Source organism: Macrotis lagotis, chromosome 4, assembly GCF_037893015.1.
Source record: "Macrotis lagotis isolate mMagLag1 chromosome 4, bilby.v1.9.chrom.fasta, whole genome shotgun sequence".
NCBI lineage: Eukaryota > Metazoa > Chordata > Mammalia > Peramelemorphia > Peramelidae > Macrotis > Macrotis lagotis.
The window spans coordinates 185,763,474-185,788,001 of NC_133661.1; the positions used below are offsets into that span (position 1 = coordinate 185,763,474).

The window sequence follows — 24,528 nt, forward strand, 5'->3', positions numbered from 1 at the left end:
CCCCCACCAGGGCCCCTCCCCAACCTCACACCCTCCTTAGCTCAGTAACCAGAAACTCCAGACTCTTTGCCAGATGGAGCCCAGAGCTGTGTGTCTCTCCACCTCCTCGTGGCTGACTAATCCTCCAGTTGACAAAGAACTGTGTGAGCTTACCTCTAGAGTTAGCCTTATGGGAGACGGCATGTTCTATGATGGCCTTGGCCCCTACCCGCTTGTCACTGGGGACAAAAGCCTGGCCCTTCTTGCTCAGGACACTCAATCCAAACCATCCATGTTTCTTTACTCAATGCCCCTGCATTGTAGGCTGCTATATCTGATACTTGAACTGCATCCTTTCAGAGGAGATTTGGGGCCAGCTAGGGCAGAAGCAGGTAGGGCTAGGTCTTTCCAATTTGTCATGCTGTGGGAACTGAAAGGTCAAGTCTCCTCATCTCAACTTCAATGAAGTTCAAGTGTAGAATGAAACTTTTTTCTTTTATTGGGTGAGTGGATGGAGAAAACAAGATTTATGGGGTCACTGTATTAACAATGTCCCAGCCTCTTCCTGTGTCCGACTAGTACTTAAAAGGGCCTAAGGTAACCTAGGTTATAAACCTCAAGCTACAGGGAACAGCTGACCCTGAGATTTAGTGAAGCCCAGGATAATGGAGATATTAACCAACTAGAGTAAAAGGTACTAGCTTGGAGCTTGGGAAAAAATTCCGCCCTGATTCATGGCTTGGGTTCACGTTAAGTGAGACAACTAATGAAAGCTCTGATTTGGTTGAAGAACCTTAGGAGGGGCAATGGGAGAAGGTAAAAAGGGAGAAAGTTCAGGACTGATGGTTGCTGGTTCCCCTAGGCAGGCTACTTGCACAGCCACATTAAGACCTGTTGAGCCAGTTTTCGGAAGAGCTGGGGGTGGCTCTTGTCACCTACTTTTCCCACTACTCCCACACAAGCTTTCTTTGGTGAGCAGAGATTCTTGTTTATAAGGGGCAATATTAGGATGGGATAATGACTGCTTGGGAATATAAAGAGCCCTGGAATTAAATTTTATTACCATGGTAGAAGGAAACCCTGAATTCTCTCCTGCTAAGAAGAATCGGAATAGAATCTTTTTTATTTAAAAAAAATAAACTTTAATTTAATTCAGAAGTCAAAGGGTACTTGGTACTCTTATCATGAATCCCTGGGAAGCTTCATTTTTGGCAAGGATAGCAAAAGTTGGGAGATATTAACCAACCACTCCTAAGATCTCTTGTCAGTCGTCAGAAGGATCTTGAATAGGGGACTGAGGAAACTCTGCTGAAGTAGTCAAAGGCAAGCGATCTCCCCAGGTACTAGCACGAGCACAGCGATATAAGGGTCTAGGAAGAAAAAAAAAAGAAATGCTTCAATCTAAACATCCATGTAAGTTGTATATTTCATCTCCTCCCCCAGTTCCTCATATCCCCTATACCTTCCATGTCGTCGTGCAGTAATGACAACATGTTGGAGATGCCCATCTGGGCAGCACAAGTGGCAGTGTACATGGCGTGGCCGTTTAAGGACAGGCTGGGTGAGACGGGCCCATTGACGATCCTCCCCTGGAAGGCCTCGGCTTAGGATCACCAGAGAGAATTTCTCCTCCTTATGACTATGATTCTGAAGTAATGACAGGAAAGAATGTGATTGGGGGAAAAGTTGAAAATAAAGGCAACCTCTTACTTTCAGGCCTCTCTCCTAAAGCCCTTTCTCCTTCCACAGACCAGATCATTTGGCCCCTCACTTTAAATCTATTTTATGTACTTCCTTACCATATCTTTAATCAGTAAACTTACCCAGCCAAAAGGGATGGTGCTATATGCTTGGGAGAAACTGCAGGCCTGGGGCTGGGAAGCAGATAGCTTGGGGCAGGGAAGTTCATGGGGGCACTGTGGGAAAAAAAGCGAAACCAGAAGACAGTGAAGTAGGGTAGAATTGGAGGAGAATAGGGTAGAGGCAATGGAAGAATGTGTATAGATAAGATAAACATATTAAAGGCAGGTTAAGTCTTCCTTCTTCCATCTTTCTTGGCCAAAGCTGAGCCCCAAACTATTTCTACCAGTTCAATCAAGGAAGAATACTCACTGGAGCAAAGATGTGTCCAGGACGATGGTCTAAGGGGGATGTCTCTGGTCCCTAAAGCCCAAAAATATGTATCAGTGGTTGAGAGACCCTCTCCCTGTTCCTACCTCGCTCAGTCCAGTTACTGTGCTTCTCCACCTAAAGGCTTTTTCACCAGTCCCCTTCAGTTATTAGAATGCACTCTTTGTCTATCTAAGTGACAATTATAAGTATCTTAAGGCACACCTGAAGCATGCAGGATGGCAAGATCAAGTCACCTACATACCCTTGCTGGCAAATTCTACCTTTTAAAACCCTGCTGATGGGGCAGCTAGATGGTGCAATGGATAGAGAGCACCAGCCCTGGAGTCAGGAGGACCTGCCTCAGGCAGATTTGACACTTATTAGTTGTTTGACTCTGGGTAGGTCACTTAATCTGACTGCCTAGCAAAATTTTCCCCTAAAACAAAAGGAAAAAATAAATACCCTGCTGAAGTGCAACCCAGGAGGCTCAGATTCCAGTGACTTTGAGTCACTCAGGGCTCCTTGATATCTAACAATACACATATACTTGCTCCTATATCCCCAGTGCTTCAAAGATCTATAGTCAATCATCCAGACCCAGGAATGCTTAGCCAATTGGGAGTCATCTTCAATAGGGTTAAGTGGCTTGCCCAGCTTGCACACAGCTAGGTAATTATTAAGTGTCTGAGGCTAGATTTGAACTCAGGTACTCCTGACTCCAGGGCCGGTGCTCTATTCACTGCGCCACCTAGTTGCCCCTACGCCACCTAGCCACCCCAATATTTTGTTGAACACTCTCAGTCTTCATGGGAATGTCACTTCTGTATAAGCATGGTAGGGTAAAGGTAGGGTAGGGTAAAGAAGAACCTCACTCTAAGGACTAGGTCCCTGGCATCCATGAGGAGATGGTGTCCAGTTTTTGTTCCATTTTCCACCAAAACCTGTGAAAGAAACTGAAAGATGAGTAGAAGATCCAAAGTACTGGAAGTATCAATTGAAAGAAGTTCTATAGGAAGAGGCAAACATAAGAACCCATTCCAGTTATCCCCTTCTAAAAAGTAAAAAGGAGAATGGAGACCATAGATAGGGTATTAAGGAGCCTTAAAGAAGAATTAAGAACTGTGCAGAAAATCTGGAATTATGCCCAAAGGGCAATAAAAATGTGCATACCCTTTGATCCAGCAATACCACTACTGGGTCTATATCCTGAAGAGATCATGCAAAAGGGAAATAACATCATTTGGATAAAAATATTTATAGCAACCCTGTTTGTAGTAGCAAAGAATTGTTAATTGAATGAATGTCCAATTTGGAAATAGCTGAACAAATTGTGGTATATGTATGTTATGGAACACTATTGTTCTATTAGAAACCAAGAGAGATGGGATTTCAGAGAAGCCTGGAAAGACTTGCATGAACTGATGTTGAGTAAGATAAGCAGAACCAGAGGAACACTGTATACCCTAACAGTAACATGGGGGTGATGGACCTTAATGGACTTGCTCATTCCATCAATGCAATTATAAGGGACAATTTTAGAGTACCTGCAATGGAGAATACCACCCCATATTCAGACAAAGAACTGTGGAGTTTAAACAAAGACCACAGTCTATTACCTTCAATTTTTTTTTAAAAAAGTGTCTTATGTACAACATAATTTTGCTATCTTTAATATTTTATTTTCTCCTCAACGATATGTTCTCTCCCCTCCAACACATTCAATTTTAATCAATGTATAGCTTGGAAACAATGTAAAGATTATCAGATTGCCTTTTGTGGGAGGGGGAAGGAAGGGGGGGGGGAATTGTAAAATTCAAAACCTTACAAAAAATGATAGGTAGAAACTACTACTGTATATATTTGGAAAACTAATAAAATATTTTAAAAAATAAAAACAAAAAAAGGAAGTGGAAAGGGCCTACTCCAAGGAGATTGCAGTACAGTAGAAGGGTATAATTAAATTATTCTATTAAAAATGGTCTAATGTTACAAATTGTGCAGAAGAAAAAGGTAAGATTACTCAACAAGCCTTTATTAAGAGTCAACTATGAATTAGGTAATGGGGATACAAAGACAAAAATTAAAAAAAAGTACTTGCTCTCAAGCAGTTTATAGCTTGGCAGGGGAAACAAATATGTAGCTATATGAGTATATACAAAATATATAAAAGAGACATAAGTTGATACTAGGAGGAAGGTACCAGCAGCTGGGAAATCAGAAAAGATGGTAGAAAATGTTACTTGAACTAATCTCTGGAACAACAACAAAATAACAACAAAACAACAGATTCTGAAATAGATGAGGGAGGTCATTTCAGGCATGGGCAACCAGGGGTGATAGACATACAAGTGGAGCAAACAGGAAAGATGTAAGATGTAGAATACTCAAGATTTGGCAGCTGACTGGATATGTGTATGGGAGTAAATGAGAAGCCTTGAGGATTACATTGAAGATGTGAATCTGGGTGACTGGAATACCTAGAGGTGCAAGGGATCTTATAAGTTATCTATTGCAATTCTTTCATTTATTGATGAAGAAACAGGCAAAGAGAGGCTAAGAAACTTTCTCAAAGTCACCGAAGAAGTAAATTTCAGAATCAGATTCAAACCCGGTATGTTTACCAATACATTATACTGCCTCTCTATGTTTGGTGCTACTTCTAACAGAAATAAGGACTTTCTGAAGGGGGGGGCAGATGGAGGTGAGGATGGGGAAAGATAATGAGTTCAGTTTTGGGCATGTTAAGTTTGAGATATCTACAATAAGCCCTGGAATTCATACATTGGAAGGACCCTTCCATCCCTGTGGTTTTTAAAATTGGTCGGTTCCAAATTAGTTGGTTCTCTGCAGAAACTTCATTTAAGAAGGGTGATCAGGCCAGCTATGCCTTGATCCCTTTCTAGGCTGGACTACTATGCTCCATTTCAGTTGAACAACCTGCCTCCCTAATCTCAAATTTTTAAAACTTTTTTTTAATGCGTTGTCTCCCTTAATTAGAATGTAAGCTTCTTGAAGATAGGGGCTGGGGGCTGTATTTGTATTCCTGTTGCTGAGAGAGTGGGTAAGTTCACCAGAGAAAGAATACAGAGAAAGAAAAAGGAGAGCAGAGGAGAGAGCATAGCACTACACCTATATCTAAGGGATTTCTTGTGGATGATGTTCTAGCAAAAGACTGAGGCAAGATGAGAAACAAAAGGGAGCAATGTCATGAAAACTCCAAAAGTAGAATATTCAAGAGGAGAAAGTAATCAATAGTATCATGATGTCAATCCTTTGAGAAGGATTAAAACTGAGAAAGGTTTTAGGATTTATCAATCAAGAGGACAATAGTTACTTTGGAAAGGGTAGTTTCAGTTGAATGATGAGGGTGGAAGTCATACCAAAGAGGGTTTAGAAGAGACTGGAAGGAGAGAAAATGAAGGCAATGAATACAGATAGCTTTGTCAAGATGTTTGGCTAAAAAAAGAAACAGAGGTAGAAGTTGTGGGCATGGTAGTGCCTGATTAAGGTCTTTTAAGAGAAATTGCATCCCTAAGGGTTTTTCTGAGAGGTGAAGGGAACTTTCGACTTACCAAGAAGCTGCCTGTCTTACGCCATAATGCTTGGATGACTTCAGTTCGATCAGCTCTGCTAGGTAACTCACTTAGAGAGAAAGCAGACACTACCACATCAAATTGTATCTGAGAATCAAAGCAAGAGACATTTGAGACACACTTCTCTCCATCTCGACACACTTCTCTCCATCTCTGAGGGCCTTCTCAACTTCTACCTCCCCTCTGACCCACTGCCAAATACTCAGGCTTTGCTATAAAGTCCAAGCTGTAATTCTCCATTCCCCATTCCTTTTCCAGCAGTGAAGAAATCTGACACTTGCCTTTGGTGAGACTGGGAGAAACTGCCTAAAAAAGACTCCTGGAATATGGGGTTCTCCAGAATCTAAGCCACCTGGAAACAATGAAGAGAATTGGTTACAGGGTGCCTATGTATGTGGGGTGAGGGGAGGCAGAGGATGGAAGAGACATTTAAAGAGAGAATAAAGACTTCAAGATACAATTTCTTTTAGGTTTTTTTTTTTTTTTTGCAAGGCAATGGGGTTAAGCGTTTTGCCCAAGGCCACACAGCTAGGTAATTATTAAGTGTCTGGGGCTGGATTTGAACTCAGATACTCCTGACTCTAGGGCAGGTGTTCTATCCACTGTGCCACCTAGCCACCCCAAGACCTCAAGAATAAAAAAAAAGCTGGTAAGTATGAGATGGGATGGAAAGGGAAAGGTATGGGAAGAGCAGGAAGAGAAACAGGTTCCTTCTCTTGTTTTGACTCCAACCAGTCCACTCTCAGCTCAGTAAGTCCACCCTTTGCCTATATCTAAGGAAAATGTAAAATAGAACTGGACTTACCTGATTTTTAGGGGGACTTTTTTAAAAATAAGAAATGGGAAACCAACTTCTTCATCTTCTCTCTATCACAACACCCTCTACCTTGTTCTTTGCTTTTATCATTTGTATATCATTTCAACAACCACTGCCTTATGCTCACCTTTTAGAAGTCTTTCTGCCAAAGCCAACATGGGAGCTGAGCTGTCCACACACAAATATTCACGAAGACTCTGGCCCCAGGTATTATAAGCAGCCCTGTGAAGATAAGACTACCTAAAAGATCTAAGAGACAGAGTTCTTAAACAGAGCACTACTCATAGATATTCTCCAAAATAAATTAGTGAGTTATGTCATAGAAAGGTTAAATATTAATGGTGACATTTCCATTAATTTCTTTGCACCTTCTGAATGGAGGATGGAGGGCTGTGGGGGGAAATGAACTCAAAAATGTTTGTACACAAGAAACTGATATGCAAGATCCTATCCTTGATATTCTATTTCTGTCTGTCTTCTCTGTGGGTAGCCATTATTTACTTCCCACACTGCGACCTATTCCCCATGCTTCTAAAACTCCTTTTCATGCTTTTAAGTTCCTATCCAGAAATTAATTAAGGCAAAAAGTGGATGATACCAGGATCTAATATTTAACTTCACTATTCTCTGAAACAGGGATGTTCAACCTTTTAGCTCTTTTGAGCAATACTGTCCAACCCACCAAGGTCCCAACCCCTCCCCTCTCTGCAGAACCATTCATGAATACAATGCAATGAACACCACCAACTAATGCACAACAACAAATGCAACACAGGTCACAAGAATGCTCCTGCCTCATCTGCTCTAGAATCAATCAGTTTCTTGGCTTTGGAATGGTATAGGAAGAGTATGAAAATGGTGGGGCTCATGCTGACTTAAGTCACTTACCAAGTAACAGAACCTGTGCCTGAGCCAAAATCCATTAAAGTTTGTGGCTTAAAATCTGGAACACGAGCTTGGATCTGAAAAAACCCCCCCAAAAAAAACAGAAGGTAATAGCCAAGGTGGGATGTCAGGGATGACATGGGGCCTTATTAGAGATTACTCAGAATAGAGGACTAGAAGAGAGATTAGATGTGAAGTCTTCGAAAGTTTGGAACTCAAAAAACAAATACTTCAGGAACCTTTCTGGAATAGAATCCAAGGGATTTTACCTCATGGAAAGCTCTGGAAACAGCTGCAAAGCCACCATCCAATCGTGATGCCATGTATACCAGACTCAGACTTTCATTGTAGCTGCCAAAGAAACCAGGCATGTATAATCATCTGTCAAATCAGAAAGATTTCCAGCTTCACAATATCTTTGAATCCATCTGATTATAATTCCTATAGCTTCTGTCCCCAGGTCATAACATTACTATAGATTTTTGCTAAAGCCCCTAAGTCAACTTTTTTTTAGTTTTTTTTTTGCAAGGCAATGGGGTCAAGTGGCTTGCCCAAGGCCACACAGCTAGGTAATTATTAAGTGTCTGAGGCCAGCTTTGAACTTGGGTACTCCTGACTCCAGGGCCAGTGCTCTATCCACTGCACCACCTAGCCTCCCCCCTAAGTCAACTTTTAACCTTAATTCTATTTCAGTTCCTTCTAGCAGCCTTCCAGTTTCATTTTTCTAAGGTAGAGCTTACATTATGGTACCTTAGTCTCAAAAACTTTCAAGAATTATATACTGGTATTGGAAAGCACTTAGGTGTAGTGGGAGAGTGGGAGAGCTGTATTGCTTGAGGCAAATCACCTCTTTTATTCTCAAATTAACCTCTTTTTTCTTAGGTTCCTTTGCTATAAAATGGGGACAATAATACTTATCTCACAGTGAAGAATGAATGAGATAGCACATATAGAACAATTTGCAAATCTTTAAGCAACAAAAGGGACAGTTATTATTATTATTATTCTCTTTAGTTTGTTATTTACAGCCTTTTTAGGATCTACTTCCAACTTACATATTCAAGATATCACATTTTACCTCTTAGGTACTTGAGACTCTAGTCAGATAGGACTATTTATTGTCCTAAGAGGAAGTTCTTTGATTGATTCCTTCCTTCCTTCCTTCCTTCCTTCCTTCCTTCCTTCCTTCCTTCCTTCCTTCCTTTTTTGCAGGGCCTGTGCTCTATCCACTGTGCCACCTAGCCACCAGCATATAATAGTTTTAATAACCGTTGCATGAGTAATGAACTTCCATAACTTCTGTTAAGATGAAAAATGAAGTCACAGAAAAAGGCCCATCATGCCTTTATTGTTTCAAAATCAGAATGAAATAGAAATATTTGTGAGAGCATAAATTTCTGTTGTAAACATCATTAAACACGGATAATTTAAAATTTATAGTTAACCAACTTGATAGAGCTACTAAGAATATTAAGAGGACTTTTCATTGCTTGTCTTTCCTCTCCCCCTACATAAATTCTGAAGGATCTTTTTCTCTTCTTTTTTTTTTTGCAAGGCAATGGGATTAAGTGACTTGCCCAAGGTCACACAGCTGGGTAATTATCAAGTGCCTGTGGATGGATTTGAACTCAGGTTCTCCTGACTCCAGGACTGGTGCTCTATCCACTGCATCACCTAGCTGCCCTCTGAAGGATCTTCCCTGCCTTTTTAGGTTAACTTTTCAATGAACAATCTTTTAAAATTAATCTCTTCCAATATCTCCACCCGAGAGAAATACAACAAAATTAATATCTCTTAATACAGTTGCATAGAACAGCAAAACAAATTCCCTCATTAGCCATGTCCAAATATGCATCTCTTCATTTTTAGTTTGTCAACTCTGTCAGAAAGTTAAAAGGTATACTTCATAATCTTTTTGAACAGACTACATATTGTTTTCATAGATAAGAGATCTAAAATTTTTCAAAGTTTTTGTCTCTTATTTTATTACTATTGTATGAATTGTTCTGTTGGTTCTGTTTACTTTGCTCTGCATCAAAACAAAAGTCTTCTCAGTTCCAACTTTATCCATTTCATTTCTTTTTTTTGTTTTTGTGTTTTGCAAGGCAATGGGGTTAAGTGACTTGCCCAAAGTCATAGAGCCAAGTAAGTATTAAATGTCAGAGGCCGAATTTGAACTCAGGTTTTCCTAACTCCAGGGCTGATCCACTGTGCCACCTAACTGGCCCTATGCATTTCATTTCCATTTTTCTATTTCCAAATTTAACCTATTTATTTTTTAAATATTTAAAATTATTTATTCATTTTTACATTTTTTTAAACATTTAAAATTTTTTTTTTGAGTTCCAAATTCTCTCCCTTTCTCTAGCCCCTCCCTTACTCACTGAGAAGGTAAGTAATATGATACCCATCCTTCCTTTTTTCAGTTTATCAGAGTATCTCCTTAATACCTAATATTCCTATCTCTTTTCCTAGGGTTAAGGTTCCTTTTTTTTCTGATCTTAGTGCAAACCCCTTCCCTGGCAACCCCCCTCCTCCCATAATGGGGAAATTTTCTTACTTCAGTTTTTGCCAGTGGTAGATAGTTTTGCGTAGGGCACTCAACACAGTTCCATGAAGCTGTTTCTCTGGCTGTAATAACCCTGAGAGGAAAAAATAAAGTAAAGACTAGAGTTTAGGAACCAGTAACATGAAATCTAGTATCTAGTATGGATATATATTAGGAAATTAAAACTCAGGGGACTTCCAGTCTAAACTGTACACTATTGGAATAATGGTTTAGCCAAAACATTGTTCTTTCTTTAACAGTACATTTTTCTTAGCTGCCCCTTATGACAGCTATCACTAATTCAGTGGGGGCTTGGATGACAGAACAATGAAAATTGCTTTGACTAGGATCTTCCCTCACTCAAATTCTGCACCACTTCTTTCTATCCTTGGGTCTGTGGAATTCAGTGCAATCTGCATAGTTACTTACAAGTAGCCTCAGAAATATCTACTCACGGTCTCAAAAAAAAAACTAAAGGAGTGACCACCTCTTAGGGAACAGTTAAACAAATAATGGGCTGCTAGGTGGTGCAGTGGACAGAATGCTGTGTCCTAAGATTCATCTTCCTGAGTTCAAATCTGGCCTCAGACTTACTGCGTGATTGTGGGCAAGTCACTTAACTCTGTTTGTCTCAGTTCCTCATCTATAAAATGAACTGTAGAAGGAAACAGCAAATCATTCCAGTATTTTTACCAAGTCCCCAAAAGGATAATGAAGAATTAGGCACAATTGAACAATATAGTATATGAATATAATGGAATATTATTGTGTCATAAGAAATGACAAAACAGACAGGTTTAGAAACTGGGAACATCTCTATGAATTGATGCAGTGAAGTGACAAACTAGAACAACTTACATGACAAGAAAATTATATAGAAAAATGCCTTTAGAACTTTAAGACAATAATAAATTCTAAGCCTAGAGGAGAAAAGATTAAACAAGCACCTAATCTCTTTCCAAGAGGTGATGAACTTAAAATGAAAAATAAGATATACATCTTCGGCTTTAGCCAATATGGAAATTAGTTTTGCTGGACTCTGCATAGTCATCATGAGGATTTAAAAAAAAGTTCAGTAATGGAATATTCGGAAGAATTTATTAAAAAGAAATAGCTGCTCATCTAACATTGAGGCAAGTGAAAATGTTTGGCAGATAAAAATTCAAGTCTCAAGTCACTGATATTTCTGCATTTGTTCTGAAGGAAAGTATAACTGAGAAATCAACAATTGCATAAATGTGTGAAAACACTTCTAAAAGCTAGTTCAAATCAAGGTTAGGTCAAGGGTGTGATAGAGGAATGTGTGTGGGTAGGATTCCATTCTAAAATACAACCTGGAAGATCCAACATATTTTTTGATCATTCTTGATCAAGATGATTCTAGAGAAAATGAGAAAGATCTGAGTATGGACCTTGGTATGTAATGTGAAATAGAATCAAAGGTGATTTGCAATAATAACTGACTTTTACACATGTTTACCATTTACAAAGTGCTTTGTAAATATATCTTCTCATTTGGTCTTCAAAAAAACTTATGATAAGTAATATAACTATTATTATTATTATTCTCATTTTTATGGGGTAGATCTAGCTCCTATTTGTAAGTGCTAATTATGACTTGATTTGATCAAAGACATTTTGGAAAACTGACATATTTGTTTGCCAAGCTGATTTAAAACAAATATTTTGCTCTCCTCTTAATTAGTTTAACTTGGTTTCTTCCTTTGGCCCATCTTAGCCTTTACCTGTATCCTGTTGGAGTTCATTTGCCAGCTGAATTGCTTTTTTGCGCAGTTCCTCAGGTTCTGTAGGAAGCTTCCGACTCCAAAGGTAGTTGGTAAGTTTTTGAACCTGCTTCTCTATGTTGGGAATAGAGCTTTCTGTGGACCAGAGATGAAAAGGGCTTTATCAGTTAACTGAAAATTCCTTTCTTTTTCCTACTTATTTCCTTGTCCAAGGGAGTTACTCACCCTGCACCAGGTATTGGGCTGCAGTGACCAGGGCCTGTGGCAGTTGCACTTGGGACAACTGTAATATGCCTGGGTGCTTTCGATGTGGTCTCTTCCCCAGGAAATCTACTATATCATTCTCCTGGGACACTCTGGGACTCAAGTCAGCAAGTGCCTGAGTTCCAAAAAGAGGAAATCTGAAGTAATTTGGTGCATAAAGAAAACTAGGTTATAATATTTTAAGGTTCTGCAGAATGCTTTAAGTAGATTATTTCATTTGAAAAAATAACATGGAGTGGCACAAATTAAGATTGAATTCAATTAATAGGTAATTTATTAAACTTTTGGTCAAGAGGCAAAACAAGAGGTGGTATGGTACAGTAGAAAGTATGCTGGTTTTATAATCAGAGTTGGGATCCCACATCTGTCCTATATTTTCTGTAAACTCTAAGCCTCATGAGGGTTTTTCATTTGTACTGAATATCATCTAAGATCACTTCTACTTCTAAATCTACTATTTTAGGATAGGAGTTTTCCCCAGGGAGAGGGAGGTTTCTCTTGCTTGGGGAGGGGGCTTCTCTCCCCAAAGACTTTCACAAGTTTGGAAGGCACTTCAAATCTGATCAACAGCTGAACGAGAATTCAGTCTACTGCTACACCACGGGTCCACCAGCCATCGCTGTCAGTGAAAGTGAACTTAATGAGCAGAGATGATGGATTCTCATTTGGAGGCTACTTCCTCTCGGTTTCATATTAGGTAAGGTGCTGGCAGGTTTCGATGCTGATAATAGTCAGGAAGCCGTAAACAACCTTTCAAGTAAATCTTGCACCTGACTTGGGCATAGGCACGGATTCTGGGATTACTCATCCCACCTGAGGCCAGGTTTGGGATCCTCCTCCACCCCCTCCATTCCGACGTCTATGTATTTGCATATTTGAGTCTCCGCCTCTCGTAGTCCTTTTTCTTGTGTCTCACAGCCTGTCTGTACGAATTTGCCTATTTGAATTCCTGCCTCTTAGTGTCCTTCCCCTCCCCCTTCCTGTCTCTCACCTTCCCTTTTTCTTTTCTGCCACATCCTCTGCTCGAGCTTTCCCGCTCTGCCTCGTTCTTCGTGTTTCTGCCCCTCTATGACTGTCTCTAACCCTGTCTTTGCCTTGTCTCGTGGGAGGACAGGTTTTCCTGTGATGGAACGCACACATTGATTGGTAAATGAGCTCTCCCTCAAGGCTTTCCCAATGTGACCATGCAGGTAGAGGCGCGGGGAGGACTAAAGTTCTCACCCGGAACAATGGGATTCCTGCCGGCTGGCAGCTCCATCTTCCCAGCCCCAAAAGGGTTCTCACGCGTCTGGGGGCCGCCATGACTTCTGAGGAGAACCGGAAGCGGAAATTGAAATGCCCGTGACCCTCCAAAGGTGGGGGGGAGAGAGGGAGAGAGAGGGAGAGGGAGAGGGAGAGACACACACGTCATCAACCAATGGGAAAGGAAGATGATTTCTAGCTGCCAATCGACGGGCTTTATGTAAATTTCTCAGTGACGTAACGGTGTTTTTCCTGTTGAGAGGAAGAACACGGGTCAGATTTAACCAATGAAAAAGAAGACGCCGTCTGAGAGTGTCTCTTAGGTGCCGCTGTTTCTTGGCGGAGACACTGGGCCGCAGTTACCGAGGCTTTTTTTCCCATTTATTTATTTATTCATTCATTCATTCCTTCATGCATTTATCTATCTATCTATCTATCTATCTAAATATCTATCTATCTATCTATCTATCTATCTATCCTGTCGCTGTTTCTTTTTTCCCTTTTATTTATTTATTCATTCATTTATTGTCTGTTTCTTTTGTCCCCCTTCATTCATTCATTCATGCATTTATTTATTTATTCCGTCGCTGTTTCTTTTTTACTTTTATTTATTTTTTCTGTCGCTGTTTCTTTTTTCTTTTATTTATTTATCTTTTTATGTCACTGTTTCTTAAAAGTGTGGGATAGTCAGTATTTTTTTTTAAACTCTTGAAATTACATATTAATTTATTAGTTTCATCCAGATGATGTTTTTATATTTTATTTAATATTTTACATAAACAATAGTTTACATAAACATCTGAAAGGCAAAATTATATAACAAAACAAACTCCATTACAAAGGCATGTAAAACAGCAAGAATGTTCTTTTAAAATATTAGTACTTAAGACAGACATAATTTAGAAACCATTAACTGTTGCCAATTCCTCCCCCCACCTCTATACCAAGTTAATTTTAATGAACAGTTAACTTAGGTTTTGGAGGAGGGAAAACATATTTGATAAAATTAAATGAATGGTTTTATAAACATTTTACCTTTTAAGACTAAATTTTAAGTGTATTTTTCAATAAGGCTCATTGTATTCGTTAGAGAACCAAATATCACAATTGAAATATAAATCCTAATAAGGAGAAGCATCTTGTTTTAACTAAGATAAATTTTTGTTTAGAACTGACAAAAATCTGGAAAAATAAATTTACATAGTTATAAATGGACTTATATAGACTTTTTTCATTCCCAGCTCATCATACTTCATAAAAAAAAAACAACTTAGGTTGCTGTAAGCCTACTGCCAAAGACTGATGTGTTAGTCTTGTTTTTTCAGTTTTTAATTCATGCTTTTTTCAGCTCTTCTGAAATATAAGAATTATTAGCATAACTTCAATTATATAGTTATAAAGTTATGAATGTACAATCCCCATATAAAGAGTAGAACATATCCTTCTATTCATCTTTCAAGGATGGAATTATAGTATGTTTCACTTGAATTATTCCAAGCTGCAAATTTATTTCTATATTCTCCATTTGGTCAGTGTTGTAATTGGATAAAAGACTGTACCATGTGAAATTTGAGTTTGTTAACTAGTAACTTTTGATTTCCAGTTCAGAAGAAAATTGTTTCTATTCAACTTGTATAAACTCTAGGTTGATTAGAAGGGTGTACAGATTAAAACTTTTTATTGGCTAATTCATAAAAAGATGAACTCTAATAATTCATGTGATTCCAGATGGACATACAAAAACAAAGGTGAGCTTCTCAAAAAGAAAAAAAATATAATTTTCAAGGGCACTGATGAAAAGAACAACACTAATTAAAATTGTACAGTACTTAGAAGCATTTAGAATGACAACAAAACAGTCTTTGGGAGGCACTCAGTGTAGCTACAGCTGTTTCTTAGAGAAGACATACATGAAGTTAACATCCAGTTGTTAACTGAAAAGTGTAATAAGGAATTGGATTTGTAAAGTCTTCTCATGTGCACTTATCACCTTTAAGTATTATAGGAATTATGAGATGAGATGAGTCATACTTATTTTGAAAAAGAGGAATCTTGAGTCTGGGTGAAATTAACTAACTTGTCCAAGTCTTTTCCTCTCTGAGGCTGCAGTATTCATAGTTAATAAATATGCAGTAATTCCAGATACCTTCCTTCCTCATTTTTCTCATTGTGAAGGAGGGAGAAATGCAATGAAGGTGAGGATTAAAAAAGATGTTATGTAACTGAAGGAGACAGAAGAGTGCATTGAGCCAAAGTGTCATTGTAAATATTAAATAGGTTTTTAATGAACGACATCTGTCTATCTGTGGCAATGAAGAGTGCCTTTATTACTACCTATATATTCTTTTCTAATTCACTTCCCTTACTGAGTCAGTTTCCTCATCCATAAAATGATGGGATTGAAAAAATGATTTGTAAAGACCCTTCTGTTTTCACATCACCTTGGAGTTAGGAGGACAGGAGTTCGAGTTTTGCCTCAGCACTTTACACTAACTAGCTGTGTGACCTTGGGCAAGTCACTTAACCCTGATTTCCTTGCATCCAGGCCCATCTACAGTTGTCCTGATCCATATCTGGTCACTGGACCCAGATGGCTCTGGAGGAGAAAGTGAGGCTGGTGACTTAGTACCCCTTCACTCAAATCTAATTCATGTGCTTGTCATGGCATCATCTCCCTGATGTTATGGTCTTCTTTGAGAATGAAGGACAAACTATCATTGCTTGTTAATTGCCTTATATGGTTCCAACTCTAAAAGAGTTATCATTCTAATTAAGGAAATAACATGCAAACAACTATGTACAAAACAGATATAGGCAAGATAAATTGTAGATGATCAAAAGGAATAAAGCATTATGACATTAAGAGGGACTGGAAAAGACTCATAGAAAATGGGATTTTAACTGGGATTTGAAGGAACCAGAGGCCAGACAAGGAGAGGCACATTCTAGACTTGGGGGGGGGCAACCCATGAAAATCCCTAGAGTTAAGAGATAGACTGTCTTGTGAGAAGACTATCATGGAAGCTAATTTCACTGAATTGAAGAGTACCTGGAGGAGAGTAAGGAGTAAAGAAATTGGAATGACAAGAAGGGACCAGATTATGAAGAGTTTTGAAAGTCAAACATGATTTTATATTTTATCCTGAAATCAATGAGAGACAGTTGAGAGAGTTAGAGATAGAGAGATAGAAATAGAGAAAGATAGATGTTTGGTTGGTTCTTATCCTACTCTTATTGAAGATCAAAATGTCCTCACTATGTTTGAGACATGTGTCTGATTGTGGCTGAACAAACTAATACCAGCTTGGAATGCTCTACCATAGGTTGGGCACAAATAGTCCATGTGAACACCTGGGGTGCTTACTCTAAACTTACTTCCCTTGAGCTGTTTCAATTCTGCCTTCCTCATAGAGTTCAGCACCCTCACTGATGAGGGCACACCATGTCTCCCATATTGTACAATCAATTCTAAAATTCTTAAGAGAGACCTTCATGGTCTCTTCTTCTGACTCCCTTGTAAGCACTTGCCCTGTGTGAGCACTCCATAGAATAGTCTTTTTGGCAAGTGAACCAAAGGACCTCAATGTCTGGCATCTTCTCTTGCCAGGGGTTCTTCAGAATCTTCCTAAGACAATTTATGTATTTATTTTTTGCAAGGCAAATGGGGTTAAGTGGCTTTCCCAAGGCCACATAGCTAGGTAATTATTAAATGTTTGAGACTGGATTTGAACCCAGGTACTCCAGGGCCAGTGCTTTATCCACTGTGCCACCTAGCCGCTCCCCTAGGACAATTTAAATGGAAGCTATTAACATTTCCTGACATGGTACTGGTAGATTGTCCAGGTTTCACAGGCATACAGTAATGAGATCAGCATAAGAGGGAGGGAGGGAGGGAGGGAGGGAGGGAGAGAGAGAGAGAGAGAGAGAGAGAGAGAGAGAGAGAGAGAGAGAGAGAGAGAGAGAGAGAGAGAGAAATAGGAAATAATAGGACATGGTTACATGTGTTTTAGGGGATCAATTTGACAGCTGAATGGAGAATGGATTGGAATGGGGAGAGACTTAAAGCAGGGATATCTCATTCAATAATTATGTCAATAGTCTAGGGAATGTATGTGTGTGTTAAATGTTTGCACCAAGATGGTGGCAGTACTGGAGGGCAGAAGAGTGTTTGTTATGAATGGTGTTATGAATGTAGGATCGAAAATATTTGACAATCATTAAATGTAAGAGGTGGTGAGAGAGAGTGAGGAGTCAAGGATGAGCCCTAGGATATGAAGAATGGAAGAATGGTAAGTCCTCGGAGATACAAGCCTGAAGCTGAGGAGAGAGATTAAGGCTGGTAAGTAAATCTGAGAATCATCAGCATTGAAATGATAACTGAATCCATGGGAACTGATGAGATGACCAAATGAAACTGTATAGCAGAACAGACAAGAGTCCAAGATAGAGCCTTATGGGATACCCCTGGTTTGTGTGTATGACATGAGGTGAAGATCCTGCAAAAGAGACTGGAAAATGCTCAGAAAACTAGAACCATGAGATCACCAAATTAGCAATGACAAGAAAAATAATAAAGCAGAAAGTATCAAGGAAAAAAGAGATGGACAGTGTCAAAGGCTGCAGAGAGTTCAAGAAGTATGAAGACTGAGAAAAAGTTGTCACCTTTATCTTATGCTGGTCTGGGACTAAGAAGAGAGATGAGATTTTTCACCCACATCATCATAGCTGGTCAATTGAAGTAAAGAGTGCTGGGCCTTGTGTCAGGAAGATCTGAGTTCAAATGTAGCTTCAGACCCTTACTAGATGTGTTACCCTGAATAAGTCACTTAATCCTGTTTGCCTCAATTTTATCATTTATAAAGAGAAGGAAATGTATCTTTGCCAAAAAAACCCCAAATGAGGCCACAAAGAGTTGATGTGATTTAACAACAAAGCAGCAGAGGGAGAAGAGGTCTTGATAGAATAGTGTATTGTCTTCATGGGAAATTTTAGACCTAAATCCATGTGCCCCTGACTCCCAGCCTGGATTATTGTCTACTTCACTGCTCTGAGAAAAATATACACCTTATTTGATCACGGATCAAAGACATATCAAGAATATCTTTAACATTAAGTACTGTACATGGTGCCTAAAAATTGTAAATGCTCAATAACTATTTGTTGATGATGATGTTGATAAAATGACTACTCCAAGTCTCAGGGAATGACCTCTACATCTTGATGCATGGAAAAGACCAGATAGGAACTGATCAGATCCATACTCCCCTGGAAGGGGCTGCCAAACCCTCATAACAACTTATGTTATGAGCAGGAACAATTCATGCTCTAGTAATTCTCCTATTTTCGTGCACCCTTCTTCTATACTATAATATATTCCAAAGGTCCATATTTTAAGAGGAATGTGGAGAAACTGGAAATGTACAAAGAACAAAAAAAAGGCTTTTGACAAAGGTGGGGAGAGAGAGAGAGAGAGAGAGAGAAGAGGTGGGGAGAGAGATAAATGAATTAATAATCTAAGGCTATTTTCCAATGAATAGCGATTGATCAACTATGCTTGGAGTTCAAAGGAACTATACTGAAAATGTGAGAAGCAATGCTGAACATTATAATTAGACACAAACAATTTTTCAATAGCTAATTAATTGGAGCAAGTTTGTAAGGTAATTCCTGAAGAGAACATATCTTTTTCCTTTGAGTCAGAACTGCTCTGCCTAAAAGTGAGGTCTTAATTAGAAGGCCTTTGAAGGTTCTGAAAGCCTTAGAAGCCAGTCTCTGACTTCTGCCCTAATCTTTCAGACTTGTCCCTTGCCACATTTAAATATGGCATAGGATTTAAAGTTGGAACTGGAGAGAGCATCTATTACATACCTCAATTTTATAGATGAGAAAACTGACACCCACAGAAGTAGAACAACTTATCTACCATCACACAGATAAGTTTGCTAATGCTCCAGTCTACTTTTTCCTATTTTCCTGCCTGAGAATCCTGGCTCTTCTTTCTTCATATCTTTTTAGGCTCTTATCTTTCTTGCTATAGTTAGGGAAACTTAGAAAGCTATTATTAAAAGAAAAGTGAATACAGAACAAACCAGGCTGATTTCTTTTAGACTGCCTCTAGGGGAACAAAATCCTTCCCCTAAATACAAATGAAATGAGAGATCCATTTGAGAGTGATTCAGTTTAGTTTTGGGGAAATTTTGTTGAATTCAGAAAGCTAATTGGTCAAAGTTTTACGAGTTTCAAGTGAGTAGTGCCTACCATAGACCTGGACTAGAGACCAAATTTTGCTGCCTCTGGCTTTGCCCTAAGATTAGAAATAAATGTGAACTAGCTGAGAAATTGAGAAATCTTCTATACCTAACTACAGTATTCAACATTTCCTATCACATCTTCAGTAAAGAATAGTTCCTTTGAAATCTAAACAATTGGTTAAAAGACTATTGGTAAATAGTCTTTCTGAGCCTTAGGAAGAGATGGCCTGTCAGACATTTTTGACGATTAAGCCATGATGAACAGGACAGAGAAGTAACTGTGCTGGACTGTCCTGGGATTGACATTTTAGGATTGTAGATTTCGAGCTAGAGGCCACTGAGTCCAACTTCCTCATTTTTCAGAAAAGGAAACTAAGGCAGAGAGAATTTAAGTGATTTGCCTAGGGTTCCATAGCTAGTAAATGTCTAAATCAGGATTTGAACTCAGATCTTCCTAACTTCAAGTCTGGTCCTGAATTCTACCTGGAGAAAATTATCTGAACTCCACTGGAAGAAAAAAATGGGAAAACATAGATGAATTTAGGGATGAAAGTTGCTTTGGAACCTTAGAACTTGGAGAGGACATAGAGACTTTTTTTTGCAAGGTAATGTGGGGTTAAGTGACTTGCCCAAGGGAATTACTAAGTGTCTGAGGTCACATTTGAACTCAGATCCTCCTGATTCCAGGACCAGTGCTCTATTTACTGTGCCACCTAGCTGCCCCTGACATGGAGACTTCTAAATAGAATATATGTGTTATTTTCCCTTAATGAAATATAATCTTTTAGAGGATAAAGAATGTCCCTTAAGGGGTGTGCTGAAGCTGAAGGCTCATGAGAGATTGTTACATTTTTTGGCTCTAACTCCTGTCTCAAACTTTCTACTCATTATTGTACATGAATGCCTGCCCCGAGTAAGAAGTGAAGAGAAGATGGTGAGAACAAGAGAATTTCAGTTCTCATTCAGTTGCTTTGGGCACCTCTGGATTTTAACTTTGAGGGTGAAGATGATGGGGGGAGCTAACCCTGCTTCAGGTTGCTGAAGGAAAAGAATCTGGGAAGACATGAAAAGAGCTTGCAGTTTCCATCATGCCTCTATCCTTAGCTTGCTACATCAAAGATTTTCAGTGAGTTTCCTCTTGGGTGAGATTTTTTTTAACCCCCTTTAGCCTCAGTTTCCTCATCTGTAAAATAGATGTCTCATTTTTTAAATTTGAAATTGTATTTTATTTTTCTAATTACATGTATTGATAGTTTTTCAACAATCATCCATTTGCAAATTTATGAGTTTTACATTTTTCTACTACTCTCCCTTCCTGTTGGGAGCCAGGGTCTCTAAGCTGTTTGACACAGTCACGGCAAGAATACTCAGGGCAGTCACACTGCCTGATGGAACAACATTTCCTTCTTCAATATATATAGGGATTCCATGTATACCCATATTTATAGGTCTATTATTGATTGCAAAACTTACTCATCCTAATAGTGGAATGACTATAAAGGAAGGATTTCAGAGAAATTCCTTGAATAAAACAGATTGTGAACTCTGTCCAAATTTAACAGGACTGCCTCTCCCTGAGACATACAAAAGGCTTCAACATTATGAAATCTTTGGAAGATACAGTACTGGGAGTTCTAGGGAGATGTCAGAATATATACAGGGAAACCAGATACAAGATGGGTCAGATAGAATTCCAGGGAAATTAACAGTTTTGCCCCCCCTTATCATACACAGGAATATATGATAAAGATTCTGAGAGAATAGTTAGTATAGGTAACCAATATGTGAACTCTAACAGCCTTAGTTTATTGGCAAAGAATAAAAAGTCATAGAAACCGTAGTGTCTACCAACAAGGGCTAAAAGGAAAATTAGTTATTGAAGGAGTCAATGGACAGGTGGACAAATATAACTACCCTCACTATAGGTTGTCAAGGGAGCATATTGAAAATATTACATATGCGGTACAAAAACATAGAAGCATTCCATTAAACAAATTATATCAAAGATTATTCTAAGGAAAGTTCTGTTTAATCAATAACTTTACTATGCAGCAAAGAACTAGGCAACAGGCAGGTTGAAGTCATCATGGTCTGAGCAGGGACAAGAAAATTAATTACATGATTGATAATCACACTTGTAACCATTACATGATCAAACTTGTAACCATATGAACTATGTGATTAATGATGAAAATTGTATACTTTTGTAACCAAGGAAATGATTTTAGTTTGCTTGTTTCATATGATTCTAAGACTATAAAAATAAATCTAAGCAGCTGACAGTCAGTCAACTTGCTCCTGCCTATACCCACTTGTTGACTCAACTCATTTTGCCGACTCTATCCCTCCTGTCAAGTTCCAAGGACCCCGCGGAGGCTGGATCCCCGCACCTTCCCTTCCCCTTCCCTAGAGTGGTAAACAGCCTGGTAAAAGTTGTACAAATACATTTGTGTTTAACATATTTACATATTATTGTCATGTTATGAAAGAGGAATTAGAACTAAGAGGAAATTAGAACTAAGGGGAAAGAAAAAAATTAGGTGTTTCTTTTTTGAGCTGTTACCTCACCCTCAAAGGGACCATCAGGAAGACTCTCTTCATTCTTTATTTTCTGGTATATATTGTGCTTTGTATTCCTTCTTTGATTCCTTTTTTGCTATCAATTTGACTAAATTAGTTTTTTTTGATAATTGTTATTTGCTACATATATTTATTGTGGAACTGGTATTTGGTGGAAGGGGGTTCAAGTCTTAGATGTAGAACTTGGATGCAGAACTTCCCTTCTAATAATTAGTATTCAAACTCAAACAGTAATTCAAATTGAACCCAGTCATGTCCCCAAGACTAACAACATCAAAGGATTAGTTTGATATAATTTTTCCTTGATAATTCCTTTATCTAAAGATTAGGAGAGTGGCCTCCAGTCCCAACCTCCTGCTTCTCCTCCTGGCAGGAATGAAAGTCTCTCTTGAAAAAAACAGGATAGAGAAGAGGCTAGAGATGTCTCTTCTGGTTCCCTTTGAACTACACAATGAAATTTCCCATTCTTCAGATGGAAGGAGAGCCCTTGCAAAATGTGGAATCTCTCTGCACACATATGCGCATTTATACCCTGGCAAATACAGTAGATCAAGGTTTGAAACATTGTTTTCAACCTTGTCTAGAATTAAGAAAGTAATGAAGAAAATGTTAATAATGCAAATTGTGTGGGTTAGGAATTCACTAAGAAAATCTTCAGAGATTGATTCTGAGCAAAATGAAGGTTTTAATTGCTTTTCTCGAGAAAAGGACAGACTCAGAATCTCACATCAAGTTGTGAGAATTTGAGCTGCACCTAAAAGACAGTCAAGTGAGATTACATGACCTAACATAATCTCCCCCCTTCAACTCATTGGCTGAATTTTTCAGTTACATTCTATTCCCGAAAATCTGCTCCAGCAACAAAGAAAAAAATGAAAAGTTTTCATAAAATATTACATCACCCTCCAGATGGTGAGAATACCCCTCCCAAAGATTTCAATGATGTTCATATTCATAACTATCTAAAATGAAGTAATGTCTAAGTCTAGTAAAAATAGTCTTATCATAAAGTAAATGGCTCATGAGTTTCTCTTGGGATGCAAGGTCTTTCTAGGAATAGTCTAATAATAACAACAATAATAATTTGTTATCCTTTTTAATGTCTTTTTTATAGTTTTTTTGAATTTTACAATTTCTTCCCCCGTCTCACTTCCCTCTCCCACTCTCCCCCACAGAAGGCAGTTTGATAGTCTTTACATTGTTTCTGTGCTATATATTGATTAAAATTGAATGTGTTGAGAGAGAAATCATATCCTTAAGGAAAAAATAAAATATAGGAGATAGCAAAATACTTTTTTATTCTTAATATTTTTTAACCCGGAGAGGACTTCGCTAGGAACATTAACACTGTGAGGGTTTTATTGGGAATATTCCACTCATAATTAAATTGAAAAAGAATTGTTGTGGGCCAGAGAGCCAGTTGATGAATAGCACATTTCAGGAAAGAAAGATTAGATAATCTGTTGAGTCATGGAGAGAAGAACTAGGAACAGTGAGTAGAAGTTATTGGGAGGTAGTATACAATAATAATAATAAACATTATTAAACACTTACTATATATCAGGTATTGTGCCAAGCACTTTATTAATATTACTTCATTTGATCCTTACAACAATTCTAGGAGGTTAAGTACAAATGTTATATGTATTTTGCAGATGAGGAAACTGAGGCCAAAGGAGGTTAAGTGACATGCCCAGCATCACAGAATTAGTAAGCATCTGGGACAAGATTTTAACTCAGATCTTCTTGTCCAGGCCTGGTGTCCTATCCACAGCACCACTAGTTGGAAAATGGAATGAACTGTCCCCTGAGACAGTAAATTTCCTGTCACTGGTGGTGTTATAGAGGATCCTGGGTGACTACTTGTCAGTGACATTTTAGCTATAATTCATGTTTCAGGGAGGTTTATTTAAACTTGAGGGTCCTTACAATGATTCCAGATTTTCTTTCCTTAGTTTATTGGCAGATTTGTCTACAGCAAGAAAACTCCCAGTTGCTTCAGAGCTCCATCAATTGAAGAAATCTAAGCCCTTGTAGAAAGTGGTAAAGTGGGAAATGAGACTGCACCACAAGGAATAGGTTCTTGGATTCTTAAATAATACATGGCATCCATCCCTATTTCTCTGAGCAAGATAAGTCTTCCTGTAATCTAAAGAGATCATTTTGTTTTGGCATATTCCATATCTCTTCTTGGATTTGTCTTTTAATGCCTAACACCACTCAAGGTAAGGAAATGATTTCTTATTCATTTATCACTGAATAAGAAAATGAAGTTTTCTTATAAGTAAGTTCTTTTGAGCCTGTATGAGGATGTGCCTTCCTCACCAATTTACACCCCCCCCCCCCCCACATTCCATAGGTGATTTGGCCACATTTCAAAGACTCCAGGAGCCAGCCACTCCTTGGAATACACAGGTAGTACTGGGGAGAACTGGCTATTCTCACAGTATTGACCTTATTCAAAGTAAAATCTTCCGGCCCCTATGGCATTTCCTTGAAGTCTTCAAACTGC

General features: G+C 38.6%; 1 protein-coding gene across 1 annotated transcript; it reads right to left on the minus strand.

Moving 5' to 3' along the window:
• Positions 1 to 16: 16 nt before the first annotated feature.
• On the minus strand, positions 17 to 13,278 carry METTL17 (methyltransferase like 17). Its single transcript, XM_074234947.1, has 14 exons — positions 13,165 to 13,278; positions 11,905 to 12,058; positions 11,680 to 11,814; positions 9,947 to 10,028; positions 7,656 to 7,737; positions 7,390 to 7,463; positions 6,629 to 6,723; positions 5,966 to 6,036; positions 5,664 to 5,771; positions 2,964 to 3,032; positions 2,092 to 2,142; positions 1,803 to 1,895; positions 1,442 to 1,626; positions 17 to 1,349 (listed from the first exon to the last, which is right to left on the minus strand). Exons 1-14 carry the CDS (start codon positions 13,243 to 13,245, stop codon positions 1,244 to 1,246), a joined length of 1,386 nt encoding a protein of 461 aa, XP_074091048.1. The 5' UTR covers positions 13,246 to 13,278; the 3' UTR covers positions 17 to 1,243.
• Positions 13,279 to 24,528: the final 11,250 nt, after the last annotated feature.